General features: G+C 44.1%; 1 protein-coding gene across 1 annotated transcript in view; it reads right to left on the minus strand.

Annotated features, from left to right (window-relative positions):
• The window catches only part of LOC146801851 (trifunctional purine biosynthetic protein adenosine-3-like), a 253,558-nt gene that overhangs the window by 62,420 nt on the left and 168,138 nt on the right, over nt 1-23,000 (minus strand). The window contains exon 17 of the mRNA XM_085623717.1: nt 19,062-19,202. Within this exon, the coding sequence (XP_085479843.1) occupies nt 19,062-19,202 (141 nt within the window). The remainder of the gene's footprint in view (nt 1-19,061; nt 19,203-23,000) is intronic.

A 23,000-nucleotide genomic window follows, 5' to 3' on the forward strand; every position in this document is an offset into this window, starting at 1 on the left:
AACTGATTTGCATATGGCCATGTCTGAACTGGGGTGGCAGAGTGGGCTAAAGAACGTTGATGGATCAAACCCAGATATGTTGACTGGGTGTGAGTGTTTGATTGGTTCTGATGCTCCGTCCATCACCACCCCCTTTTGTACCGCTTTGTTCGCCATAAGTTGGCAGGGTATGCTCAGACGTGAGCCCCATGCTCACTTTGCCACTGGATTCAAGCAAGCCTGGCTGAAGACGGCTGAAATGCCAGAAACCGGTCCTAGGAAGCTTTTTTCCGGTCCAGGGAAGGCATGGCTTAGCAGTTCGGGCTGGACTGTTCCCATGAGGCACAGGGTCAGACTGATTTGCATATGGCCATGTCTCAACTGGGGTGGCAGAGTGGGCTAAAGAACAGTGATGGATCAAACCCAGATCTGTTGACTGGGTGTGAGTGTTTGATTGGTTCTGATGCTCCGTCCATCACCACCCCCTTTTGTACCTTTTTTGTTCGCCATAAGTTGGCAGGGTATGCTCAGACGTGAGTCCCTTGCTCACTTTGCCACTGGATTCAAGCAAGCCTGGCTGAAGACGAATGAAATGACAGAAACCGGTCCTAGGAAGCTTGTTTCCGGTCCAGGGAAGGCATGGCTAGGCAGTTCGGGCTGGACTGTTCCCATGAGGCACAGGGTCAGACTGATTTGCATATGGCCATGTCTGAACTGGGGTGGCAGAGTGGGCTAAAGAACGGTGATGGATCAAACCCAGATCTGTTGACTGGGTGTGAGTGTTTGATTGGTTCTGATGCTCCGTCCATCACCACCCCCTTTTGTACCGCTCTGACTTTGAAGGTGGCAGAATAGTTCAAACCTAAATATCTGGGCCATAATAATTCAAATGGCAAAGCACCCAAGTACCTATGACAGAATAATTCAAGTTGTAAAATACCCAAGTAATAATTGCAGCAAGAGAGCAAACCTCATCCCACTCTCCACCCCTTCTATGCAGATCATTGGATCGGGAAGATTCCATTTTCATATATATAAGCATAGATTGCAGTAGCACTCCCACAACACAGCACGGATCTTTTCACAGGTTTGTGTCCTTAGTAAGGTCCCATTGCATCGTGGTAGATGCAAGTGTTGCATCATTTATGTTCCTTAGAGTCTCAATTTTGCAGTAAAATAATGACAAGGTTACTGCAGGGGAAAATGATCTGTACACTGGGGCAGATTCATAAAAGCATTTTATGAATATTGGAAGTAGTACTACAGGATTACTCTTTTAGGTACTCTGACATGTCTTTGTCAGTCGATACTGAAACGGCCAACTCCCCATTAGTAAAAGTGCAAAGAAGGTACAGTCCTTTCTATCTGAATTAATTGTACATGAATATTTCTTGAATGTTCCCATTTTAGATATGTGGCTAATTCACAAAAGCACATAAGAGCAAGTAATAGAGAACTACTGGAGTACTAATATAAGTACTCCAAAATGCCTTTGAGAATAATCCCCAATATGTTTCAATGAAAGGTGATTACCTCATTTAAAGTGGTCAGTAATTCACTGCTAAATGAAAATTGAAAAATGAAGTGAAATGAACAAGGACTACATCTTTGAAGGCACGCACACCGGAAAGGTTCTCTGTAGATTTGTTTGAGTGCTACCACAATCCGTGTTTGTATGCATTTAATGCCAGAATTAACATCGATATTTATATTTAATTCTATGTTTCCATAATTTTAAGTTGGTCAACTTCTTGGTCGGATTAATTCAGACATTACTGTCAAGGCCCTTGACACCCGAACCAAGACCTTCATTACGATAGCAGTCGGTCAGACTGCCGCCGCTACTGCGGTTGTCTGGAGACCGCCTGACAAGCCGGCGGCGGTCCAACAGCCGCATTACGATGCACCACCGTTATTATTCAGAAATACGATTCCAACTGCCGCACCAACGGGATCTCAGATCCTGTTGGTGGCGGTGGTCTTCCCTCCGACTGCTGTGGGTCTGACAGCCAGAATTATAATCCGGCAGTCGGACCGCCACCGACACCCTGTCGGTGTGCAGCCCGACCGCCATCGTAATCAGGTCCCAAGTACTTATGTTAAATTGCATCTCATTGTTCCAGAGTTCCATACAAATCTTGGGAATAGATGCACCACTACATGTTGTTGTAAATGGGCACATGATAAAAAGTTGTAATGTGCAGAAACTCCTGTAAATTCAAAGTTGTCATAATTTTCAGGCAGAAGTAAGTAATGCTTCCATAAGGATATAATCTATCTAAAATTCTTGAAATCACTACCTGGAGTCACTGATATTTGGAAGTTATCAAACCATATAAGAAGTGGTTATATATATATTGTTGGCAATTTTTTAAAAGCCTATTCAAGAAAAGGCATTTGCCTAACACAGCAGAGGCAGTTATGGGGTGGTAGACAATGAAATATAGTACTTTAGACCTTGCACCAACTACGTTGCCTCTCGCAGAGTTTTCCAAAGAAACTAATCATCATTGAACTCTTTTCCTGCTGAAAGCTAAAAATGTTGTAGATTCCCCTTTTTAAAAAGTTATTTATTTTCTTTACAACAATTTAATTTAAGCAGTCTCAGAGATTTCAATATGGTTTGGTGAAGCCTAAAAGCTTAGATTAGAACTAGGCAAGTGGGGATTCTGAACTGTGAGAAAAATAGTTTTTAAAATTCAGAATGAACAGCATATCAAGGAGCTGGCCCTTGCACCACTGGATGTCAAGATGAAATGTGATATGTAGGAGTGGTATGCTGGGTTTTATACAGAGACACAAGGTGCTGAAGATGGGATACAAGTTCATACAGCTGGCTCTTGTGCCAGCAAAAAGATGAGTGGCCATTGGCTAAATGGGGACAAGGGACCTGTTTTGTGAATTGTGGGTGAGGGATGTGATCGAATGGGCATTAGCTGAAGAAATCTGTTTCCAGAAGGCCAGACATGATGACCAACTCCAGATGACCTGGAGATCACCCATGATTTTCCTGGCTATGGGGAAGACGAATCAGTGAGGGGTGCCTGTTTGCCAGGGCCTTGACCCTACTGGTGTGAGGAATCAGGCAGGGTGGAGAGGTATGCTGATGTACCTCAGTGAGTGGCAAGGCTGGTTGCTTCTGGAGGGGACACCGGGAGGAGAGGCCCCAGGGTGCTGAACACCCGCTAGGGTCCTCCCGACAGTGATTCCACCATTAATGAAGGCAACATCCTCTGGACTGCTGATTGGACTGCAGATGCTGGGGTACTTCCACTGACAGGATATCTGGTTGACATATCTAAGGATGGCAATAATAGTCTGCTGCATTACGATCTGTGTGGGATAGTGATTATGCACTGGGGAGGGTGGGCGATGAGAACTTTTATGTTGCTGATTTTTTCCATATACAACTGTTAATTATGAAAAAGCAATAAATTAAGATGTTAAAAAAAACAGCATATCTAGAAGGCTAAATGTGCATGTTTTAGAATTTTCTTAAAACTACTGGGCTGGAGGGCGGAATGCATACCATTTGTTACAGACTCACGCAGCTGGACTCCAGCAAAAGGTTTTACACTGTAAACATTAGTTATAAGTTAAAAGAAAATCAATAATAGGAGCATTGAAATAGATTTGAGAATGGCGTTTGATAAACTAGCCAAAGACAATTTAATGTTGATGAATGTAATACATTTAGTAAGAAAATAAATGCAACAGGGTTGATAGATTGAAGTAAATCTATATTACCATTAGTAAATAAAAAATTAGAACATTAAATTATGCAGATAACATGTTACAGTTAGTGAAAGGTCTGACATCCTCTATTCCAGTGCTCTCTGATCTGGTGATGATTTTTTTTTCACATTGTAAAATAAAGTGGACAACTTCATGTCTCCTACCAATGTCACTGCTACACAATAGAACACATAGAAATGTATATAAGTAGGACATTAAATAAAATAATTTAGCATTTGAGTTACAAGAGATACTTATAAATGTGTGAATGGCAATCTACAAAGTTTATTATTTAATTTTATTTGATTTTGATACTTTTCTTGGCCTGCCTAAAAGTTCTGGCTGCTATCAACATGTTGTAGCTCTCTTAAAAAGGTACCATAAGAATGTATTCAAAGCTGGTAAGGAAGCACTCCACAAGTATTTGTTCAAGTCGCTTAATCAAGATCCTCAACTCCATTGAAACCTATAACCTATTATAACTGCAATTAAACTGAATTACTTAAGTCCTATAGTTAATCCCTTATTTCCTAATACTTAAGCACAAATGTTGCCAACATGAGAGGAAATTCTTCTCTGCCTCTGAAAAATTAAATGCTTTTATTGTCTGGAGACCGCCTGACAAGCCGGCGGCGGTCCAACAGCCGCATTACGATGCACCACCGTTATTATTCAGAAATACGATTCCAACTGCCGCACCAACGGGATCTCAGATCCTGTTGGTGGCGGTGGTCTTCCCTCCGACTGCTGTGGGTCTGACAGCCAGAATTATAATCCGGCAGTCGGATCGCCACCGACACCCTGTCGGTGTGCAGCCCGACCGCCATCGTAATCAGGTCCCAAGTACTTATGTTAAATTGCATCTCATTGTTCCAGAGTTCCATACAAATCTTGGGAATAGATGCACCACTACATGTTGTTGTAAATGGGCACATGATAAAAAGTTGTAATGTGCAGAAACTCCTGTAAATTCAAAGTTGTCATAATTTTCAGGCAGAAGTAAGTAATGCTTCCATAAGGATATAATCTATCTAAAATTCTTGAAATCACTACCTGGAGTCACTGATATTTGGAAGTTATCAAACCATATAAGAAGTGGTTATATATATATTGTTGGCAATTTTTTAAAAGCCTATTCAAGAAAAGGCATTTGCCTAACACAGCAGAGGCAGTTATGGGGTGGTAGACAATGAAATATAGTACTTTAGACCTTGCACCAACTACGTTGCCTCTCGCAGAGTTTTCCAAAGAAACTAATCATCATTGAACTCTTTTCCTGCTGAAAGCTAAAAATGTTGTAGATTCCCCTTTTTAAAAAGTTATTTATTTTCTTTACAACAATTTAATTTAAGCAGTCTCAGAGATTTCAATATGGTTTGGTGAAGCCTAAAAGCTTAGATTAGAACTAGGCAAGTGGGGATTCTGAACTGTGAGAAAAATAGTTTTTAAAATTCAGAATGAACAGCATATCAAGGAGCTGGCCCTTGCACCACTGGATGTCAAGATGAAATGTGATATGTAGGAGTGGTATGCTGGGTTTTATACAGAGACACAAGGTGCTGAAGATGGGATACAAGTTCATACAGCTGGCTCTTGTGCCAGCAAAAAGATGAGTGGCCATTGGCTAAATGGGGACAAGGGACCTGTTTTGTGAATTGTGGGTGAGGGATGTGATCGAATGGGCATTAGCTGAAGAAATCTGTTTCCAGAAGGCCAGACATGATGACCAACTCCAGATGACCTGGAGATCACCCATGATTTTCCTGGCTATGGGGAAGACGAATCAGTGAGGGGTGCCTGTTTGCCAGGGCCTTGACCCTACTGGTGTGAGGAATCAGGCAGGGTGGAGAGGTATGCTGATGTACCTCAGTGAGTGGCAAGGCTGGTTGCTTCTGGAGGGGACACCGGGAGGAGAGGCCCCAGGGTGCTGAACACCCGCTAGGGTCCTCCCGACAGTGATTCCACCATTAATGAAGGCAACATCCTCTGGACTGCTGATTGGACTGCAGATGCTGGGGTACTTCCACTGACAGGATATCTGGTTGACATATCTAAGGATGGCAATAATAGTCTGCTGCATTACGATCTGTGTGGGATAGTGATTATGCACTGGGGAGGGTGGGCGATGAGAACTTTTATGTTGCTGATTTTTTCCATATACAACTGTTAATTATGAAAAAGCAATAAATTAAGATGTTAAAAAAAACAGCATATCTAGAAGGCTAAATGTGCATGTTTTAGAATTTTCTTAAAACTACTGGGCTGGAGGGCGGAATGCATACCATTTGTTACAGACTCACGCAGCTGGACTCCAGCAAAAGGTTTTACACTGTAAACATTAGTTATAAGTTAAAAGAAAATCAATAATAGGAGCATTGAAATAGATTTGAGAATGGCGTTTGATAAACTAGCCAAAGACAATTTAATGTTGATGAATGTAATACATTTAGTAAGAAAATAAATGCAACAGGGTTGATAGATTGAAGTAAATCTATATTACCATTAGTAAATAAAAAATTAGAACATTAAATTATGCAGATAACATGTTACAGTTAGTGAAAGGTCTGACATCCTCTATTCCAGTGCTCTCTGATCTGGTGATGATTTTTTTTTCACATTGTAAAATAAAGTGGACAACTTCATGTCTCCTACCAATGTCACTGCTACACAATAGAACACATAGAAATGTATATAAGTAGGACATTAAATAAAATAATTTAGCATTTGAGTTACAAGAGATACTTATAAATGTGTGAATGGCAATCTACAAAGTTTATTATTTAATTTTATTTGATTTTGATACTTTTCTTGGCCTGCCTAAAAGTTCTGGCTGCTATCAACATGTTGTAGCTCTCTTAAAAAGGTACCATAAGAATGTATTCAAAGCTGGTAAGGAAGCACTCCACAAGTATTTGTTCAAGTCGCTTAATCAAGATCCTCAACTCCATTGAAACCTATAACCTATTATAACTGCAATTAAACTGAATTACTTAAGTCCTATAGTTAATCCCTTATTTCCTAATACTTAAGCACAAATGTTGCCAACATGAGAGGAAATTCTTCTCTGCCTCTGAAAAATTAAATGCTTTTATTTTCGTCAATACACTGAAGCTAACAAATCCTTTCAACAAATTATGGATGCAAGTCATCCTGTCTATAATTCATCTGGGCTCTTCAAAATTCAGAGAGAAATTTCCTTGGCCCACTTGGCCGACATAAGCAACCATTACACCCAGCACCTATATGTGGCATTATCCCAACCACATCTACCTTGATCAGTCTATTGTAGTCTTCCTCTGAGAACATACGACCTAACTTGACCTTCTTTCCAGTCAATGCCAATGACTCTCATAAGCTCCAAACTCAAGCCATCTTTCATATTTCTGGAAAGGTGGTCTTCAGCATTCCCTATCTATCAAATTCCACAACCATGGGTCTCGAGCATAGTGAAAGTTCAATGCCATTTGTTTTAAAGGATCCAATCATCTCTCTCTTGCCTTTCCTGTTCTAACAAGATCAGCAGTGTTGCCTTAAATTGCACATTTCCATGTGGAGTTATCCAAATCTCCTCCTTAAACTATTCTATTCATCTTATGTATCGTCACTCCTTTAGTGACCTTACAATGACATTTCCAGTCTCCCAATCCTATTTTAACTGCACCCAAAGAATAGAGGCCTTCCTCTGTCAGTTCACTGACCAAAACAAGCATTGACAAAGCCAATATGTCTCCCGTTTGGAACCTATTAGCTTTGCCAATGGTTTTATAAGGGAAATAGCCTTTACAATGCAGGTATTACCACACACTGCCTTTACCACTGAATATCTTTTCCCTTTACCACAGATATACGTTTATCACACTGCCTTTACCACATAAGGTAAGTATATTTAATGTAGGTCTCTGTGAATGTATATATATATATTATCTACTGGCGGTCGCTAGTAGATAGCTATAGTTAGGACCTAGTTACCATAGAAAAAGTGATGTTTGTTTTCCCAATAACTTTGGCGCCGGATGACGAATCTTTGCGAAATTTTCAAAACTCGTGGGGCGCTCCGGTCAGCTCCTATCTTTAAAGTTTCAGGGTGATTCGGCAAGCGAGGGCCGAGAAAAAAGGGGTGTCTCAAAACGTGTTTTCTCATGTTAATTTCCATAGGAAACTTTAGACACGGCTACAGCTCGAACTGCTGAACGGAATTAAAACAAATTTGGCAAAAAGGTAGCCCTTGGTTCAGAAAAAAACCTTTTTGTTAAATGGTGTAAATCCGTTCAGTAGTTTCTGAGAAATTAAAAAAAACAGGTCGGAAAATCCATTTCTTATAGGAAACTTTAGACACAGCTACAGCATGAACTGCTGAACGGAATTACACCAAATTTGGCAAAAAGGTAGCCATTGGTTCAGAAAGAGACCTTTATTTTAAATGGTGTAAATCCATTCAGTAGTTGCTGAGAAAATCCAAAAATAAAAGTTTCGATATCTAGAGGCTCGATGGATTCGCGGACCCTCCCGACCTCGAGCTGTATCCTAATTGGCTGTCAACACTCCAAACCAGGAAGTGTTGGCAGCCATCTTGTGACTCCTTAGAACCGAGTCACAAGAAAACAGAAAAACAAACGTGAAAACCAAGAAAAGGGGGCCGGGTAGAAACACCCTGACCCCCTAGGCCTGCTTAGGGGGTCCCGCGAGCACCCCGAGGGCCAAAAAAAACATTTTTTTTTTAAACGGCGAGATTCTCGCACCCAGCGCGAATTTCTGCTGAAATTTTTTTTTTAAACGAAGCGCGGGCTCCCGTGCTTCGCTATTATTTAACCCCCGGGTGGGCGAAGTCCCGGGGTCATGCAATATTGTAATTGCAGGGGCCCAAGGAGGACCCCGCAGCCCCGAGGACCTCCACCCACCGGGGCTTGGTATTTTTAATGTGTGTGGGGGCCTCCAAGGCCCCCCAAGCACCGGGGACCGCCACCCCAGGGCTTTTTTGAAATATTTGCAGGGGTGCACATGGCCCACCCACAGCCCCGGGGACCGCCACCCCCCGGGGTTTTTTTATTTTTATTAAAAAGAACCTGTGTGGTGCTTACTGGAAGTAACTAGTGAGCTAGTTGGACCTCGGACTGCCACCTCGCAGGGGCTTTGCCAATGTTGGGAGGGGGGCCGAGCGGCCCCCCTCCAGGAGCCCTTGATGGCCCTGGGGACCGCCACCCCCCAGGGCCGGCTCCTGCAGTGTTCCGGGGTGCCCACTGCTGCTTGCAATGATAGGGAGGGAGCCACGTGGCTCCCGCCCTGTCATTGCAAACTGCTTTGCTTCATTGAAGTAGGAGCAGGGAAACCTGCTCTCGCTTCAATGAAGCAAAGCAGAATTGCTTTTCCACATGGGGAGCTGCATGTCAGAAGAGCCAGTCCTTTAGGGCAGCAGTCCAGCAGAGTGGCAGTCATTGCAGCAGCACAGCAGTCCTCCTCCCGGCAAAGTCTTCCACAGATCTAGAAGTGTACTTAAGATTTGGGGTTCTGAAGTCTAATAATTATATCTGGTGCCCACTTAAAAGTAGAGGAAGCTTCTAGAGGTCTCCACCCCCCTGAGATGTCGGGCAGCCACTTCTTCCCTGTGCAGGCCCCAGCTTGACCACGGTCACATAAGACTAATGACAATGGCAGAGTCTTAGTGATATGCAGGTGTGGTAGTTGAGAGCTTCTCCCTCTCATTAACTCAGAGTGGCCCATACTGCCAACTGCTGTCTTCCCTTTGTCTCTGTCATGAAATCTTCTCAAGAGCGCCCCATATGGTCCTGGAATCCTCATGCTACTAGCACACAACAAAATCCTTCATTTGGGATAGGCTCAGAGACCGGAACAATGTTGGGACTACAGTTCCCATGAGCCTTAGTAACCCGATGCTTGCATGATGAACAGTGTCGGAAATTCTAATTCGGTTTGTGGCTCGAAGGAAGGACGTTGTTGGTTCCTCTCCAGTTAGGTAAGGGTGTGCTGCACCGCTCACCATGTATCCTTGTCTGTCCTTGGAGTAGTGGGGATTATTCTTCTGCTGGCTGTATTACTTTGCAGACCTCGTTCTGTGCGCAATGGCAGATTACCCTAGCTCTCTCCTTGTCTTGTGCACAGAGACTATTGGCTGATTCAAGCGTTCCTACCGTTGGATAGCCATTTCTGTTCGGCTCTTGCGGTGGGATCTCTTTCTTTGACATTGGTAGTGAAAACAACTCATTTCCTTTGTGATCCTTTACAAAGGGAAATAAACCCCACAGGTGTTGTACCACAGCCCAGTGGTTTACTGTGGGAACTTTTTATCTGAGCTCTTGTTCTTGTGAATGTAGTGACCTCTTCAAGGACCTTGTTCTGAGAGTATTAAGTTTAGAAAGTGTTCTTTACATGAGATTGGAAAGAGTATGGATTTCCTCGTTTTATACTTAACTGAAGTAATTGCGATACACATGATTACTGGATATGATTTTCATTTGTTTGCTGTTTTCTTTGGCTCTAAATTACAGAGCGGTAAGGGACTATGCTCAACCCCTGTGAAGCCTTATGGAGTCTATAAAGGGTATGTTACTGTGAGGGATTGAGTACCGATTTATTTAGACATGATGTCCAGCCTGTGCTGTTGTACATATTGTGTTGTTTGTGACAACGTGATTCTTTTATATGTATACATATATCTTGATACAGCAAACCCCCAAGAGGAAAGAGTTGATGTTACTACACAGGATACTACAGGCTGCATAGTGTTATTATTTGTTACAGGTATTTACTGGAGTTGTATATCTTGGACATATGTGCAGCTTCTATCACTAGAAAGAAAGAAGTATTTATTGTTTTCTGCTGTAATTTCAGATCTCCCTCCTTGCTGTTCCCTCCTTCTCCTTCCCTCGCTTGATCATCCCACTATCCTGTGCTTTTACAGCTATTCTGGCTTGGGACTATCAAGAGGTGGATCATTCTAAGCTGCAAACCGACCCTGATAATATTCTACTCTGACAGTCTCACTGTCTAGGAGCAATCCACAAAGATCAACTGCCAGGTACACACTAGTCTTGTGACCCAGGATCAGGGATCAAAAAATTGGTACAGGAAAATGGCAACTTTCTAAAAGTGGCATTTTCAGAAATGTAATTAAAAATCCGACTTGACCATTAAAGAGGGCTTTCAAGTACAAATCTATGGAAATCAGACTTTATCTGTCTCCCTGCTCCCAATTTAAAGTTATCACTTATTACATGTAATAATGTAACCCAATGTTAGCTTATGGGAGAAGTAGGCCATTCAGTAGTGAAAAACACATTTAAGAATTTCACCACCAGGTCATGGAAAGAACATGCCCAACTTTTTAAATACACTGCACCCAGCCCTCAGGGCTGTTCAGGGCCTACCCGAGGGGTGACATATGTTTTAAAAAGGAAGGTTGGGCCCGAAAAAAGTTTCTTTTGTCAGGTCAAAGTGGCAGTTTAAAACTGCACACACAGGCTGCAATGGCAGGCCTGAGACATTTAGCATTTATTTGACAAGCCCTTGGTACATGTAGTAGCACTTTACTAGGGGCTTAAAAGTAAATTAAATAGGCCAATTGGGTGTAAACCAATTCTACCATGATTTAAGGAGAGAGCACACGCCCTTTAGCAGTGGTTAGCAGTGGTAAAGTACACAGAGACCTAACAGGCAACAAAAAACGGGTTCAGAAAACAGGAGGGTGAAAGCGAACGTTTTGGGATGACCTTGCAGAAAGGGCCAAGTCCAACACATGTACTGGGTGTATGTGTACCTGTGAGTGGCAAAATGCATGAAGGATGCAGTGCATGCATGATAGTTGCATCGTAAATGCATGTGCTGGCTGTAATTAGGCCTATTAGTGTTGCAGTACATGGAGGATACAGTACTGTTTACATGCACTGGGTATATGTGTGCCTATGAATGGTATATTTCATGGAGAGCTCTGGGTTCCATTTTGGGAGACTCAGTGGGTCATGGTGAAACATGGAGAGAGGAGGTACACAGATCCCCCAAGACAAATGTGTGTGTTGCTGCATGCTGGGTGGGACACACACTGGGGAGGGGAAGACAAGACTCCCCCTTTACACTTTAAAGGGTGTTCTTTGATTCATTCAGAGTTTACAAGAAAGGGGCATGGGCACACCTCTGCAAGGGGATGGGACTGATGAGAGAATCATAAAGATTCAGACTGGGGGCCCTGGGCTAACCTTTTGATGCACATATCACTGTCTGACATCCAAGTGTGAACTCTAGTCACTCGCTTTGCATGTGTTGTGGGACTATCATCTTTGGAGACACTACTGCTGTGACAGACTGCTTTTCAAGAGGAAGAGGGAACAGAGGAGTGGACACTTCAAAAGAAGCAGAACTGCACCATAAAACTTCAAATACTCAATTCCTAAATCAAATTTGAGGTCTGTAAATTGACTACCTGAAGGGGAGTTTAAGACCCCAATCAATGACGAGGGCTGGGGGTCAAGGCCTGCTAGTCTCCCTGTTGGGTGAGGGGACATCACCCAGGGAATACAAAACCAACTGCCCTGGAGCACTAGTGCCTGCCTGCTTGCTGAGACCAGTGTGCCCTGTGAGAAAGAGGAGAGCTTTGGAGAGAGCCAGGTCCAGAGGAGAACCCTGTTGTGTGGACTCCCTGTATGAGGTTTGAGGAAATGGCTGCTGCACCGACAGAGTTGTTGCCCCTGTGCAGGAAAGAGGCGGCGATCCCTGTATGCTAGGAGAGGACTGATATGAAATTGGTACTGCTATCCAGTCTCAGGGGGATCCTGCGCCGGGCCGTCTTCGCACCACCCTGAATTTACGGGAGCCAAAGCAACACCTGCCCAACTTAAAGACTTTTACAAGGCCATGCACCTCATTTTTTGATGGCCCGACCCCTCTGGAGCACCCTCAGGTCCCATGGGTTTGGGAGAGCCCCTACTGGTCTTCTGGCACTAGTCAGGCCTCAAGGATCCATGGACGGATCTGTAGCGGGCCAGTCGAGTGAGTGACCTCGAACTTCCCCAGTGCCCGCTCCAATGTTGACGCCCCCAGCACCACCAATGCCCAGTGGTGGCGCTACCCCCATCAACATTCCTGACTCTAATACGGAGCCAGACGGGTGTCATACGAATTCGGCGTGGACCAGGGGCAGGTTTCCCATATCGGAGCCAGTGCCTTATCCATAAGACAGGCCTGGATTGAGTGATGATTGGGAGGGGTCCTGGTTGAGGATCTGGTAGATACTAGTGGACTGGACACCTCCCCAGACACCGGCCTGGTCTCTCCCCTACGGCTACGGAATAGGGTGCCTTATTCGCTATGGTGGTGAGGAGGTCGGCTGATGTCCTGGACCTTACGCTACCCTCAGTGGCAGTCAAGACAAATGTCTTGGTGAAGGTGCTTCAGCCAGGAGGTGTCCCCACTGAACCATTACTCCCATTTAATGAAGCCCTTACCAACGTCCTAATAAGAGACTGGTCCAAGCCCTGAACAGGGGCTCCTGCGCATAGGACAATTGCCTGTTGCCATCGTCCCAACCTAGGGGGCTCCAGTTTCATCACCCAGCACCCCACCACGGAGAGCTTGGTGGTCCACTTCCAAAATCAACCCTAGACCATTGCATACCAGTCCTCCGGATAGGGAATCCAAAAGTCTGGATCCCTTCGGGAAGAGGATGTTATCTTGTGCCAGCCTCGCATTGCGGTCGGTGAACACCGAATGCCTCTGGGGCCGCAACTCCCATACGATTTGGGACTTGGTTGCGCAAGTGCAGACCATGGTCTCGGAGGAGGCCCGAGAAATACTCTCTTAAGCAACTGCTGATGGGAGGAATGCAGCCAAGTTCACCATAAGATGTGGGTTGGATACGACAGGCTTATTGGGCAGGGTGATTTCATCGTCGGTTGCCCTTAGGTACCATGCCTGGTTGAGAACCACTGGCTTTTCAGGGGATGTCGAAGCTTCACTCATGGACATGACCTTTGATGGCTCTTGTTTGTTCAGAGAAAATACATGAACTTTTCCATGGCCTCTTGCCAACCACCCTCTGCCTTCCATCCCTTTCATGGCAACAGAAGAGGCTATCAACTGCATCGCTACATACCCAGACACCACGGCCATGGCTCACAATATTTTTGTGACCGAGGATGGGATTCTCAAAGACCATTTGGGACAGTAGCCAAAAGTAGGGCTAGCCCACACCCCATCAGCAGCCACAACCTCCAAACCCCTTTAGTTTGCCCTCTGGCCATCATGGGTATACTACACCTGCATTCATTGACATACGACTGTTGGGTTCTGAAGCTTGTCCAATGGGGCTACTTCCTCCCCTTTGTGACCACCCCCCACCCATGCCACCTACTTATGACAAAGTGATGGAGGACCACCTCTCCTTGCTATGTCAGGAAGTGTTAGCTCTCTTGGCCAAGAGAACTATAGAGAGGCTGCCAGCATCAGAAGTATGTCGTGGTTGCTATTCCTGCTACTTTCTGGTGTCCAAGAAGGATGGAGGCCTTTGTCCTATTCTAGAGCTGAGCTTTCTCAATCTCTTCCTGAAAAAGGAGAAATTCAAGATGCTCGTGCAAGTCCTGTCTGCCCTGGACCCAGGATACTAGAGGGCATTGCTAGACCTGCCGGATGCATATTCTCACATTCTCGTCTGGCCTGCCTACCGGCGTTACCTGCGTTTCACGTTTGGCCTAGAGCACTTTCAGTTTGCTGCTCTCCCCTTTGGCCTCACCAGCGCCACTCAGGTGTTCATGAATGTGATGGTGGTGGTCACAGCTCTAGAGGTGAGGGGTTCATGTCTACCTCGACAATTTGCTGTTGAAGACAGGCTCGCCCCAGGCAGCCGTCTCCCCCCTCCAGACTACGGTGAACCTTCTGCATTCGCTGGGGTTCACTAACAATGTGCAGAAGTTACACCTGACTCCCTCTCAGATACTCCCTTTCATCTGAGTTGTTCTGGACACAGTGCTGTTTTGGGCTTATTCCGGCTATGATACCGATGTTTCAGCCTCTATCCTGATTTCGATGAGACTGACTTTGAGGCTGCTGGGCCGCATGGCCTCCTCCTTCGTGCAAGCTGCTAGTGACACATGCCAAATGGCATATGCGGGCTCTGCAGTGGGACCTTAAGTTCCAGTGCCTGCAGTATCAGGGGAATCTCTCTAACATGGTCCAGATCTCAGAGGGAGCTGCAAGAGACCTTCAGAGGTGGCTAACAAACCATGATTGGATCAGTGGGAGACCCTTCTCCCATCCCCAACCAGAGCCAACTGTTGTGACAGATGCATCACTCCTGGGCTGGGGCGACGATCTGGGAGAGGTGTAAACCAGAGGTCTCTGGTCTCTGGCGGAAACTGGATCCACATCAATCTGTTGGTGCTTCAGGTGATCCGATTAGCATTGAAGGGCTTTCTTCCTTCAATAAGGGGAATGCTGGCACAAGTGTTCACAGACAACACCACACCACGTGGTATTGCAACAAACATGGCAGGTTGGGGCCATGGATCCGTTGTCAAGAGACTTTTCCTCTCTGGACTTTGATGGAACACCAGGGCATATCTCTAATGGTGCCACACCTAGTTGGCTCTCTGAACGCGGGAGCAGACAAACTCAGCTGTCGATGCCTAGCGGATCACGAATGGTTTCGCTCTCCGGAGGTGGCTCAAGGTCTCTTCCAACAGTGGCCAGATCCTTGATTAGATCTGTTCGCCTATGCAGAGAACCCGCAATATCAGCAGTTTCGCATTTTGGGGTTTTCAAGGCAGCTCTCGCTCAGAGACGCTTTTCGTCTAGAGTGAGGCTCCACACTCCTCTACACCTTTCCACCAAACCTACTCCTGCCCAAAGTTCTCAAGAAGATCAGTAACAACCAGACCCAACCCATTCTTGTGGCTCCGGATTAGGCATGGAGAGTATAATATCCAGAGCTGTTCAGCATGAGCATTGGTCTTCCAATAAGGCTGTCTTTTTGGGAGGATCTTCAGTCGCAGCAACAGGGCAGAGTTCTGCACACAAACCTGAAAACGCTTCACCTTCATGCTTGGCGATTGATCGGTGACAGTTGACAGCTTTTTACCTTCCATCCGAAGTCTGTAATGTTATCTTGGCAGCCAGGCCTCCCTCTAACAAGTTGGTAGACACCTAACATTGGAGCAAGTTCGTGGCATGGCTTACAGAAATGTTGTAAATTACAAAGTTGACAAAAAAAGACTTTCTGTCTTTAAATGTAAAATAAAAAAACGGCGCTGCAACTACATTTAACAAGGAGAGGGAGCAAGCGTTAGCAAATATAATGAGCAGCTGTTTAACATTAGGAAGAGAGGGAGCAGGCATGGGTGTGAGTGAGTTCCTGAGCTGAAAAAAAACCTAAACAAAAAAAAGATCGCTCAGACCGTAATAAATAACATGACGAGTAACAACACATGTAAGAGGGGCAGTCCTCTTGGGAGGCTACAAAAAAAGGAGGGATTAGTGACCACATTAACCATTGAAAAGCAGCCATTTACAAAGGACGGTAAAAGGAGCCAATTAGAAAGATGAGTGTTCCTTAATGCCCATATCCTGAATACAGGTTGTCTTGAAGAGACAGCACAAGGGCTGCCTAGGAGAGACCTAAAAATGTGATGCTAATTGCATTTGTGAATTGAGCAGAGGTTGTCAGTAGCTCAGGTATTACTCAGTTAGATCATGTTTTTGAATGCAAAATTCTAGGGATCTCATTCTGTATAATATGCCCAGTGTTAATGCCCAGCAGTGGTATTACAGTACAATATTATTCTGCACTTTTCTGCTGTTCGTTAACATCCGTCCTTTTAGCTTGTGGGAATCTAAAGTGGAATAAACATACATTCTCACAGTAAAGCTATCACTGATTTAATGATAAATATGTGCAGCAACCCATTTACCTCAAATTTCTATTTCTTCAATGCTTTACCGCATTCCTCTACATGAGGGGCTAACTCAGCGCTTAAGTCACAGGACAAACGGAAACTATACAGCAGTTTTGCTTTCCACTTTAGCTACAAACGCTTAATTAAACCATATGTGTGTTTAATATATAGCAGAGTTAGCTCAAAGAAGCAGGAGCGTCTTAAACATGATATCCTGTCCTGGAAGTTTGTTGTATGAAGCCCAGTTGGGGCAGATAACTGAAAATAGGAAGTGTGATTGTGCGAGTGTCGAAAGGAGGTGTATACTTCTGGCCTATGTGTCTTAAACTTAAAGATGTTTCAATGTAAAATAAAAAGCACCTTTACCATGTACTACCTTTCCAGCCAATCCCTCATCAATCCTTGCTTCTGTAATCTGATGTCAACCGGACCCGCACATCAAGCTATTAAGTATATAGGAACTTTAAGAAGGGTTCAATTTCAGTATGGCAGCCAATGCAACATTGTTCTTAATAGCCCTACCAGAGTGCCATCACTGTCAAAGATGACCCCAAGGCTTTTTGCTTGGGAAACTGGTAAGATTGGTGCTATGAAATGGGATTTAGAAGAGAATTGTGAGTGGAAAGGAGTAAAATGTGTAATCAGGAAGCATTGAGACAGAAGAACAAGTTACTTGTTTTCGGTAATTTCTTATCTGGTAGAGACTCTATCTTGCCTCAGAATCCTTACCTTAGAATATTACCCAGGTGTCAGACTGGATCTGGAAACTTTTGGTGAGCAGTACCCCTGCATAACGGTAGATGGCATAGTTCGGCTCCGTGTGGCGTCGTCAGCATCATCTACACCGGAAGTGACCTGCACAGGGCCTATATAGGCGTCACTCCAGCACACTGACATCAGTTTCTTTTCAAAGCTTTCCACGCCAGAAGTGCATAGATACAAGAACACTGACCACTGGTATATTAAGCTAGGACCCTTAAAAAATGGGACAACCATTTACTGTAAATCCGTTTGCAGAGCGGGCCGGACAGCTGGGTGGGTAAGGAATCTGCAGCTGAATAGAGTCTCTACCAGATAAGCTGTTACTGAAGGTAAGTAACTGATAGAGACTTCTAGCCATAGATTCCTTACTGTAGAATAGATACCCAAGCAATACCTCCCCAGAGGTGGGGCTGCAATACAAATTAAACTAAGAAAGACCAAACCGGCAAAGTGACCGTCACGCTGGACCTGACTGTCCAGGCAGTAGTGCTGTGTAAATATTTGCAAGGAAGCCCATAATGCTGCCTGACAGATATCCAGGACAGGAACTCTGCAAGCTAACGCAGTGGTTGCAACCATGACGCTGGTAAAAACGTTGTCATTTGCAACACCAATAGTTCTAACTTTCACAAATGTGAGACCTCTTGCATTGCAAATGCTTGTTTATAGTGGCCATTGGAGGTGCTTTTAGTGCAACGAGGATTCACTGCTACACTTAAAATGTGTGCCAATGAAACAATAATCTGGGCAGAAATCGGGATTATTCACAGAATTACCTTTTGGGTTGTGCTCTATTGACAATACTGCCATCCTGGCTCTTACGCGATGTCAGGGTGTGTACTCTCCCCAGATTTCCTCACATAATGAGCAAAGGATCAAATGATGACTGAGATTTGGCTACCACCTCTCTCTGTATTCTGACATGACTTTTGTTCATATTCGAAATTCTGGCCCCGCTTTCACCCTCACTACTGGTTCTAAAATATGCATAAATCCTCTTAACACTTGCAGGTGCTCACCTTCAAATGTTAAAAAACTTCCATAACAGGCTCAAAAGAAGGATAACACTTTCCAGCCACACACCTTACATAATACAGCATGCTCCCCATGCAGGCAAGTGCCCCACATAGGCGTAGTCAACACTATATAAATATTACAATCCAATTATTTGAATGAACATTAGATCAGGGAAATCCTGTTTCTGGGTATTTTATTCTATATTTCAGAAGATGTTAAAATTGGAGTTGAGGTGATTACTCTGGAACACTAGATCAAAAAGATCAAGTGTCAAATTTGAACTAGAGACCAAGATTTACAAAAAAAAACCAATACTGCCCACGTATGGGCAATAATCCCTACTCTCTCCCAGTTAAATCCAACGGGCGAGGGAATTACACAAAAAAAAACTCTCAGCACAGTCTGGTGGTCTCCCAAGAATTCTTTTACACCATCGCTGGTATCCATCAGACTCATCATTGTACCCCAAAATACCAGCCAAAAGAAGACCAGAGAGACTTGATACACCACGAAACACCACATAAATCCCAGAGAGGACTCCTAATTTAGATAGAAAACACTGCCCAAAAGAAGACCAGGAAGGCCTCCTGTAGCACCAACAATAAAACAGCCAAAGGTAGAAGAGTGGAAGGGTGGACCCAGTTCCCACACTTCCTATGGCAGTGAAATACTCACCATTCCCAGAGATGAGGAGGGCCACTTTGACCTTCTTATGCCCAAGGAGTATTTTTTCTGCATCAATTGCAACACGCTGGGAGTGCCAATTGGTCGCCTGCATGGCGCTCAAAAGATTGTAGACTTCTGCTTGGGAAGAACCTGCAACAATTCATGAGAGAACAGCAGATGAAAATGGCTTCCACTACGTCATTAGTACACTGCCATGAAAGCCAATCCATTGCAGTAGTTGTCTCCTGCATGCCAGGTGTTTTTAGAAAGGATACGATTGAAGAAGACAACACTGAAAGTGAATATGAGGTTTTCCAGTTTCCCAATGTTCCATGTAATAAAACTGGTTATAGAAGAACTGTAGGGGGAAAAGTTGTTACATCATGAAAGGGACTCCAACTGTTATTTAATGTTATTTATGTCACTGAGGAACATAACCCACACTCTAAAATACACTACTTCCACCTTGTAAAGACGTGTGATTAATAAATTAGCGCTCTTAAGAGTTGGAAAATGTCTGCATAAAAGCAGGGGAGAGTGCAATTGAAATTAGGTGAGAGCAGCCATCAACAAGGGCTGTGTGGATTCCTGCTTTCTCTTTAGTGGTTGTTGCCTGATAAATAATGTTAGAAATTGGGTTTCTGGTTGGCCAAGGTATGCACCCTGTCCAAGCAGGAACCACAATCATAGTCAGGGCAAGTCACATGCACACCATAAATTAACTTCTGCTCACCGTCTGGTAGCTTGGCACAGAGCAGGCAGGCTTAACTTAAGAAGCAATGTGTAAAGTATTTGTGCAACACTTCAAACAGTAACACAGTGAAAACATCAGAAAAGACTCTACACCAGTTTAGAAAAATAAATTATGATTTTACAAATAAAACAAAAACAAAATGACATCCAATAAGTAGAAGTCAAGATATGAATTTTTAAAGAGTAAAAGTGAAAAATAGCACTAGGACACAATAAGCACCTATGGGCTTATCTGGTTGTGCAGGACCACAGCAAAGTCAAGAGTTCAGGATGACCGTGATGGTGCGTGGGCTGTATATAGGAGCCACGCAAGGCCCACTGAACAAAAGTAGCTTGATCCTGGTTGCAACAGTGAGATGCGGGGTGCAGCCGAGCGATGCGTTGATGTCAATCCCGCAGTTGAGATGATGCGTTGATTTTCACCACACAATGATGGCGATGTGCCAGTTCCTAAGATGAAGCACCAGTTCGGAGATGCGTTGGTTCCGAAGCCGATGAGCCGGGTTTCTCCATGTAGTCAAGGGGAAGCGTTGATTGACTCTCTGCAGTGGCAGCGATGCAGTGGTTACAATGCGTCGGTTTCGACAGCAATGTACTGGTTCCAAGTGCAATGCTCCTGTTCTGTTCCCACAACAATGACGATCATGCAGCAGAGGATGCGTCGGTTCCACTGCAGCAAGCACCTGGATCCACTTCCGAATAACCAGGCATAAGACTTTGATATCCCTGAGTCGTAAAACAGGAGGCAAGCCAGCATGCCCTTGGAGATCACTCTGGGTTCAAACCAAGGAGTGTAGTTCTTCCTCAGCAGGGCAGCACAGCAGAAAGTCAGTTCTTCCAGCAGTCCAACAAAGTTGCAGTCCTTGTAGAAGTACAGCACTCCTTCCTCCTGGCAGAGTTTCTTCACAGGTCCAGTAGTATCTGATCTGGTGCGGTCAGAGACCCAGTACTTATACTCAGTTATGCCCTTTGAGTGGAGGTGACTTCAAAAAGGGGTTTTGAAGTGCAAAGAGGTCCTCCCTCCCCAGCCCTGGCTCCAGACTCACTACAGAGGGGTATGCAACCCATTGTGTGGGAACATGACACTGCCCATTCAGGTATGTCAGCTCCTTCCTCCCATCCTGCCCAGGATGACCCATCAGGATGCAAATGGCCATTCAGTCACACCTATCCTTCCTTGTGTGTGGCTGTCTACTAAAGGGAATGCACAAAGTCCAGCTGTCACCCACCCCAGATGTGTATTGGAGACAGGCTGCAGGTGCAAAGAGCTTTAAGAACAGAGAAATGCCATCTTTCTAAAATCGACATTTCTATAATAGTAATGCTAAATCCAACTTTGCCAGCAAAGTGTATTTATAATTGCTATTCCAATGGTAATAAACATGTCAGTGCTACTCCTTCACAATCAGAAATTTCAGCGTAAGAGTGCAATAAGGAATTCCCAAAGTTAACCTATGAGAGGGGTAGACCTGACCATAAGTGAAATACGACTGTAGGTGTTTTTCACTACCAGGACATGCAAAATCTAAAAGTACATGTCCTACCTTTAATTACACAACACCCAGGCCTTAGGGCTACCTAGGGCCTACCTTACAGGTGATGCATATGTAGTAAAAGTGGAGTTTAAGGTTTGGCAAGGGTTTTAAATGGCAAGTCTACATGGCAGTGTAAGCTGCATGAACAGGCTTTGCAGTGGCAGGCCTGAGGCTTGTTTTAAAGTGCTACTTGTGTCGGTGGCACAATCAGTGCTGCATGCCCACTAGTAGCATTTAATTACAGGCCCTGGACACAGGTAGTGAACTCTGCTAAGGACTTAGAGAAACATTTAATATACCAATTGTAGATAAGTGAATGAAACCATGTTTATGGGAGAAGCACATGAACTTTAGCACTGGATAGCAATAGTAAAGTGCTCCGAGTCCTAAGGCCAAAAACATGAATAAAGCAAGAAGTAGAGGTACGCAGGGAAAAAGTTTGGGGAACACCACCCTTAGGCTGTCAGGTCTAATGAATAACAAGCTTTTTTTTATTTGAGACTCTTGGTATTGTTCTACCTGCAGTTGTAGTAAACACATCTTCACAGTTAGGTAGATTCCCAGTTACCTCTTTTTGATTTACAACTCCTAACCCCGAAACTCCTGTCTTCCACCTCTAATGCCTTCAGCCACAGTTCGGAATTTCAGAAAACAAACTTCAAGCTATAAGAAGCAGCTAATCTCAAGTTTAAAATAGAACAATCTTTAAAAAAAACAGAATCTCCCAAATCCCTTATCCCAATTACCCAATGCCAAATCTCAACTCCAAACTACTGAGCTCCAACTCCAGTTTCCTAGTGTGAAAGAAAAAAATCACAACTCCCAGCATCCAACAGCTTGCTTTATCTTCCTTTGCAATAGCAGACAAAGTACTTTATGGATATGACAGCTGAGATAGACATTTATTTTTACCAAGGTAACAAAGTGTTTACATACTATTATATGCAAATCATAAACGTGTTCATTGCTGATTCTTTGCAGAGTTGTAGCTGATTTTCAGCTCTCTGTATTTTCACTCCCATAGTATTCTTGTCATCTGTAGTCATATCACCACACCTTTCTCGCTCCATCACTCAACCTTTTCCTGTCCTTGAAGCCATCTTTTGATTGAAATGTTTTATTAAATAATTCAAGACAACATTTCACAACACCTCAGAGATGATCGCCATTCAGCTCATCACATTATGGTCCCTGTGAAATTCTTCCACCACACTCCCTGCTAAAACTAATGACATTCAAATGATTGCGGTCACCTTTACTGTAATCAGGAGCTCTTCTATTGACAGTGCATATGCTGGGACAGGAATGTCTCCTGCATGATGTGCAGTCACTTTCCCCTTTGCCCTGAGTGCCTGACTGTGAGTATCTGGTATCCTGGTTTTTGATTTTGGCCCCACCCTCATACTAATCTAGTGTGTATGCAAAGACCTAGGCCTGCCCCTTAACACAAATGAGGTCCTGGACATCTGTAAACTAAGGGGGCATAACAAGTATGTCCTCACTGACAGACAGTGAATAACTTTTCCTTTTGTGGGTTTAGCAAATATAGTTGTAGAGACAGCATACCGTGTTTTGTGAATCAGTAGTTGTTGTATAACATCACTTTAACCTTTTTGCTTTTCAGAGTTTTTTGTTAAGGTAAATAATATTTTATTACCAC

Source organism: Triturus cristatus, chromosome 8 (assembly GCF_964204655.1).
Source record: "Triturus cristatus chromosome 8, aTriCri1.1, whole genome shotgun sequence".
NCBI classification, from domain to species: Eukaryota; Metazoa; Chordata; class Amphibia; order Caudata; family Salamandridae; genus Triturus; species Triturus cristatus.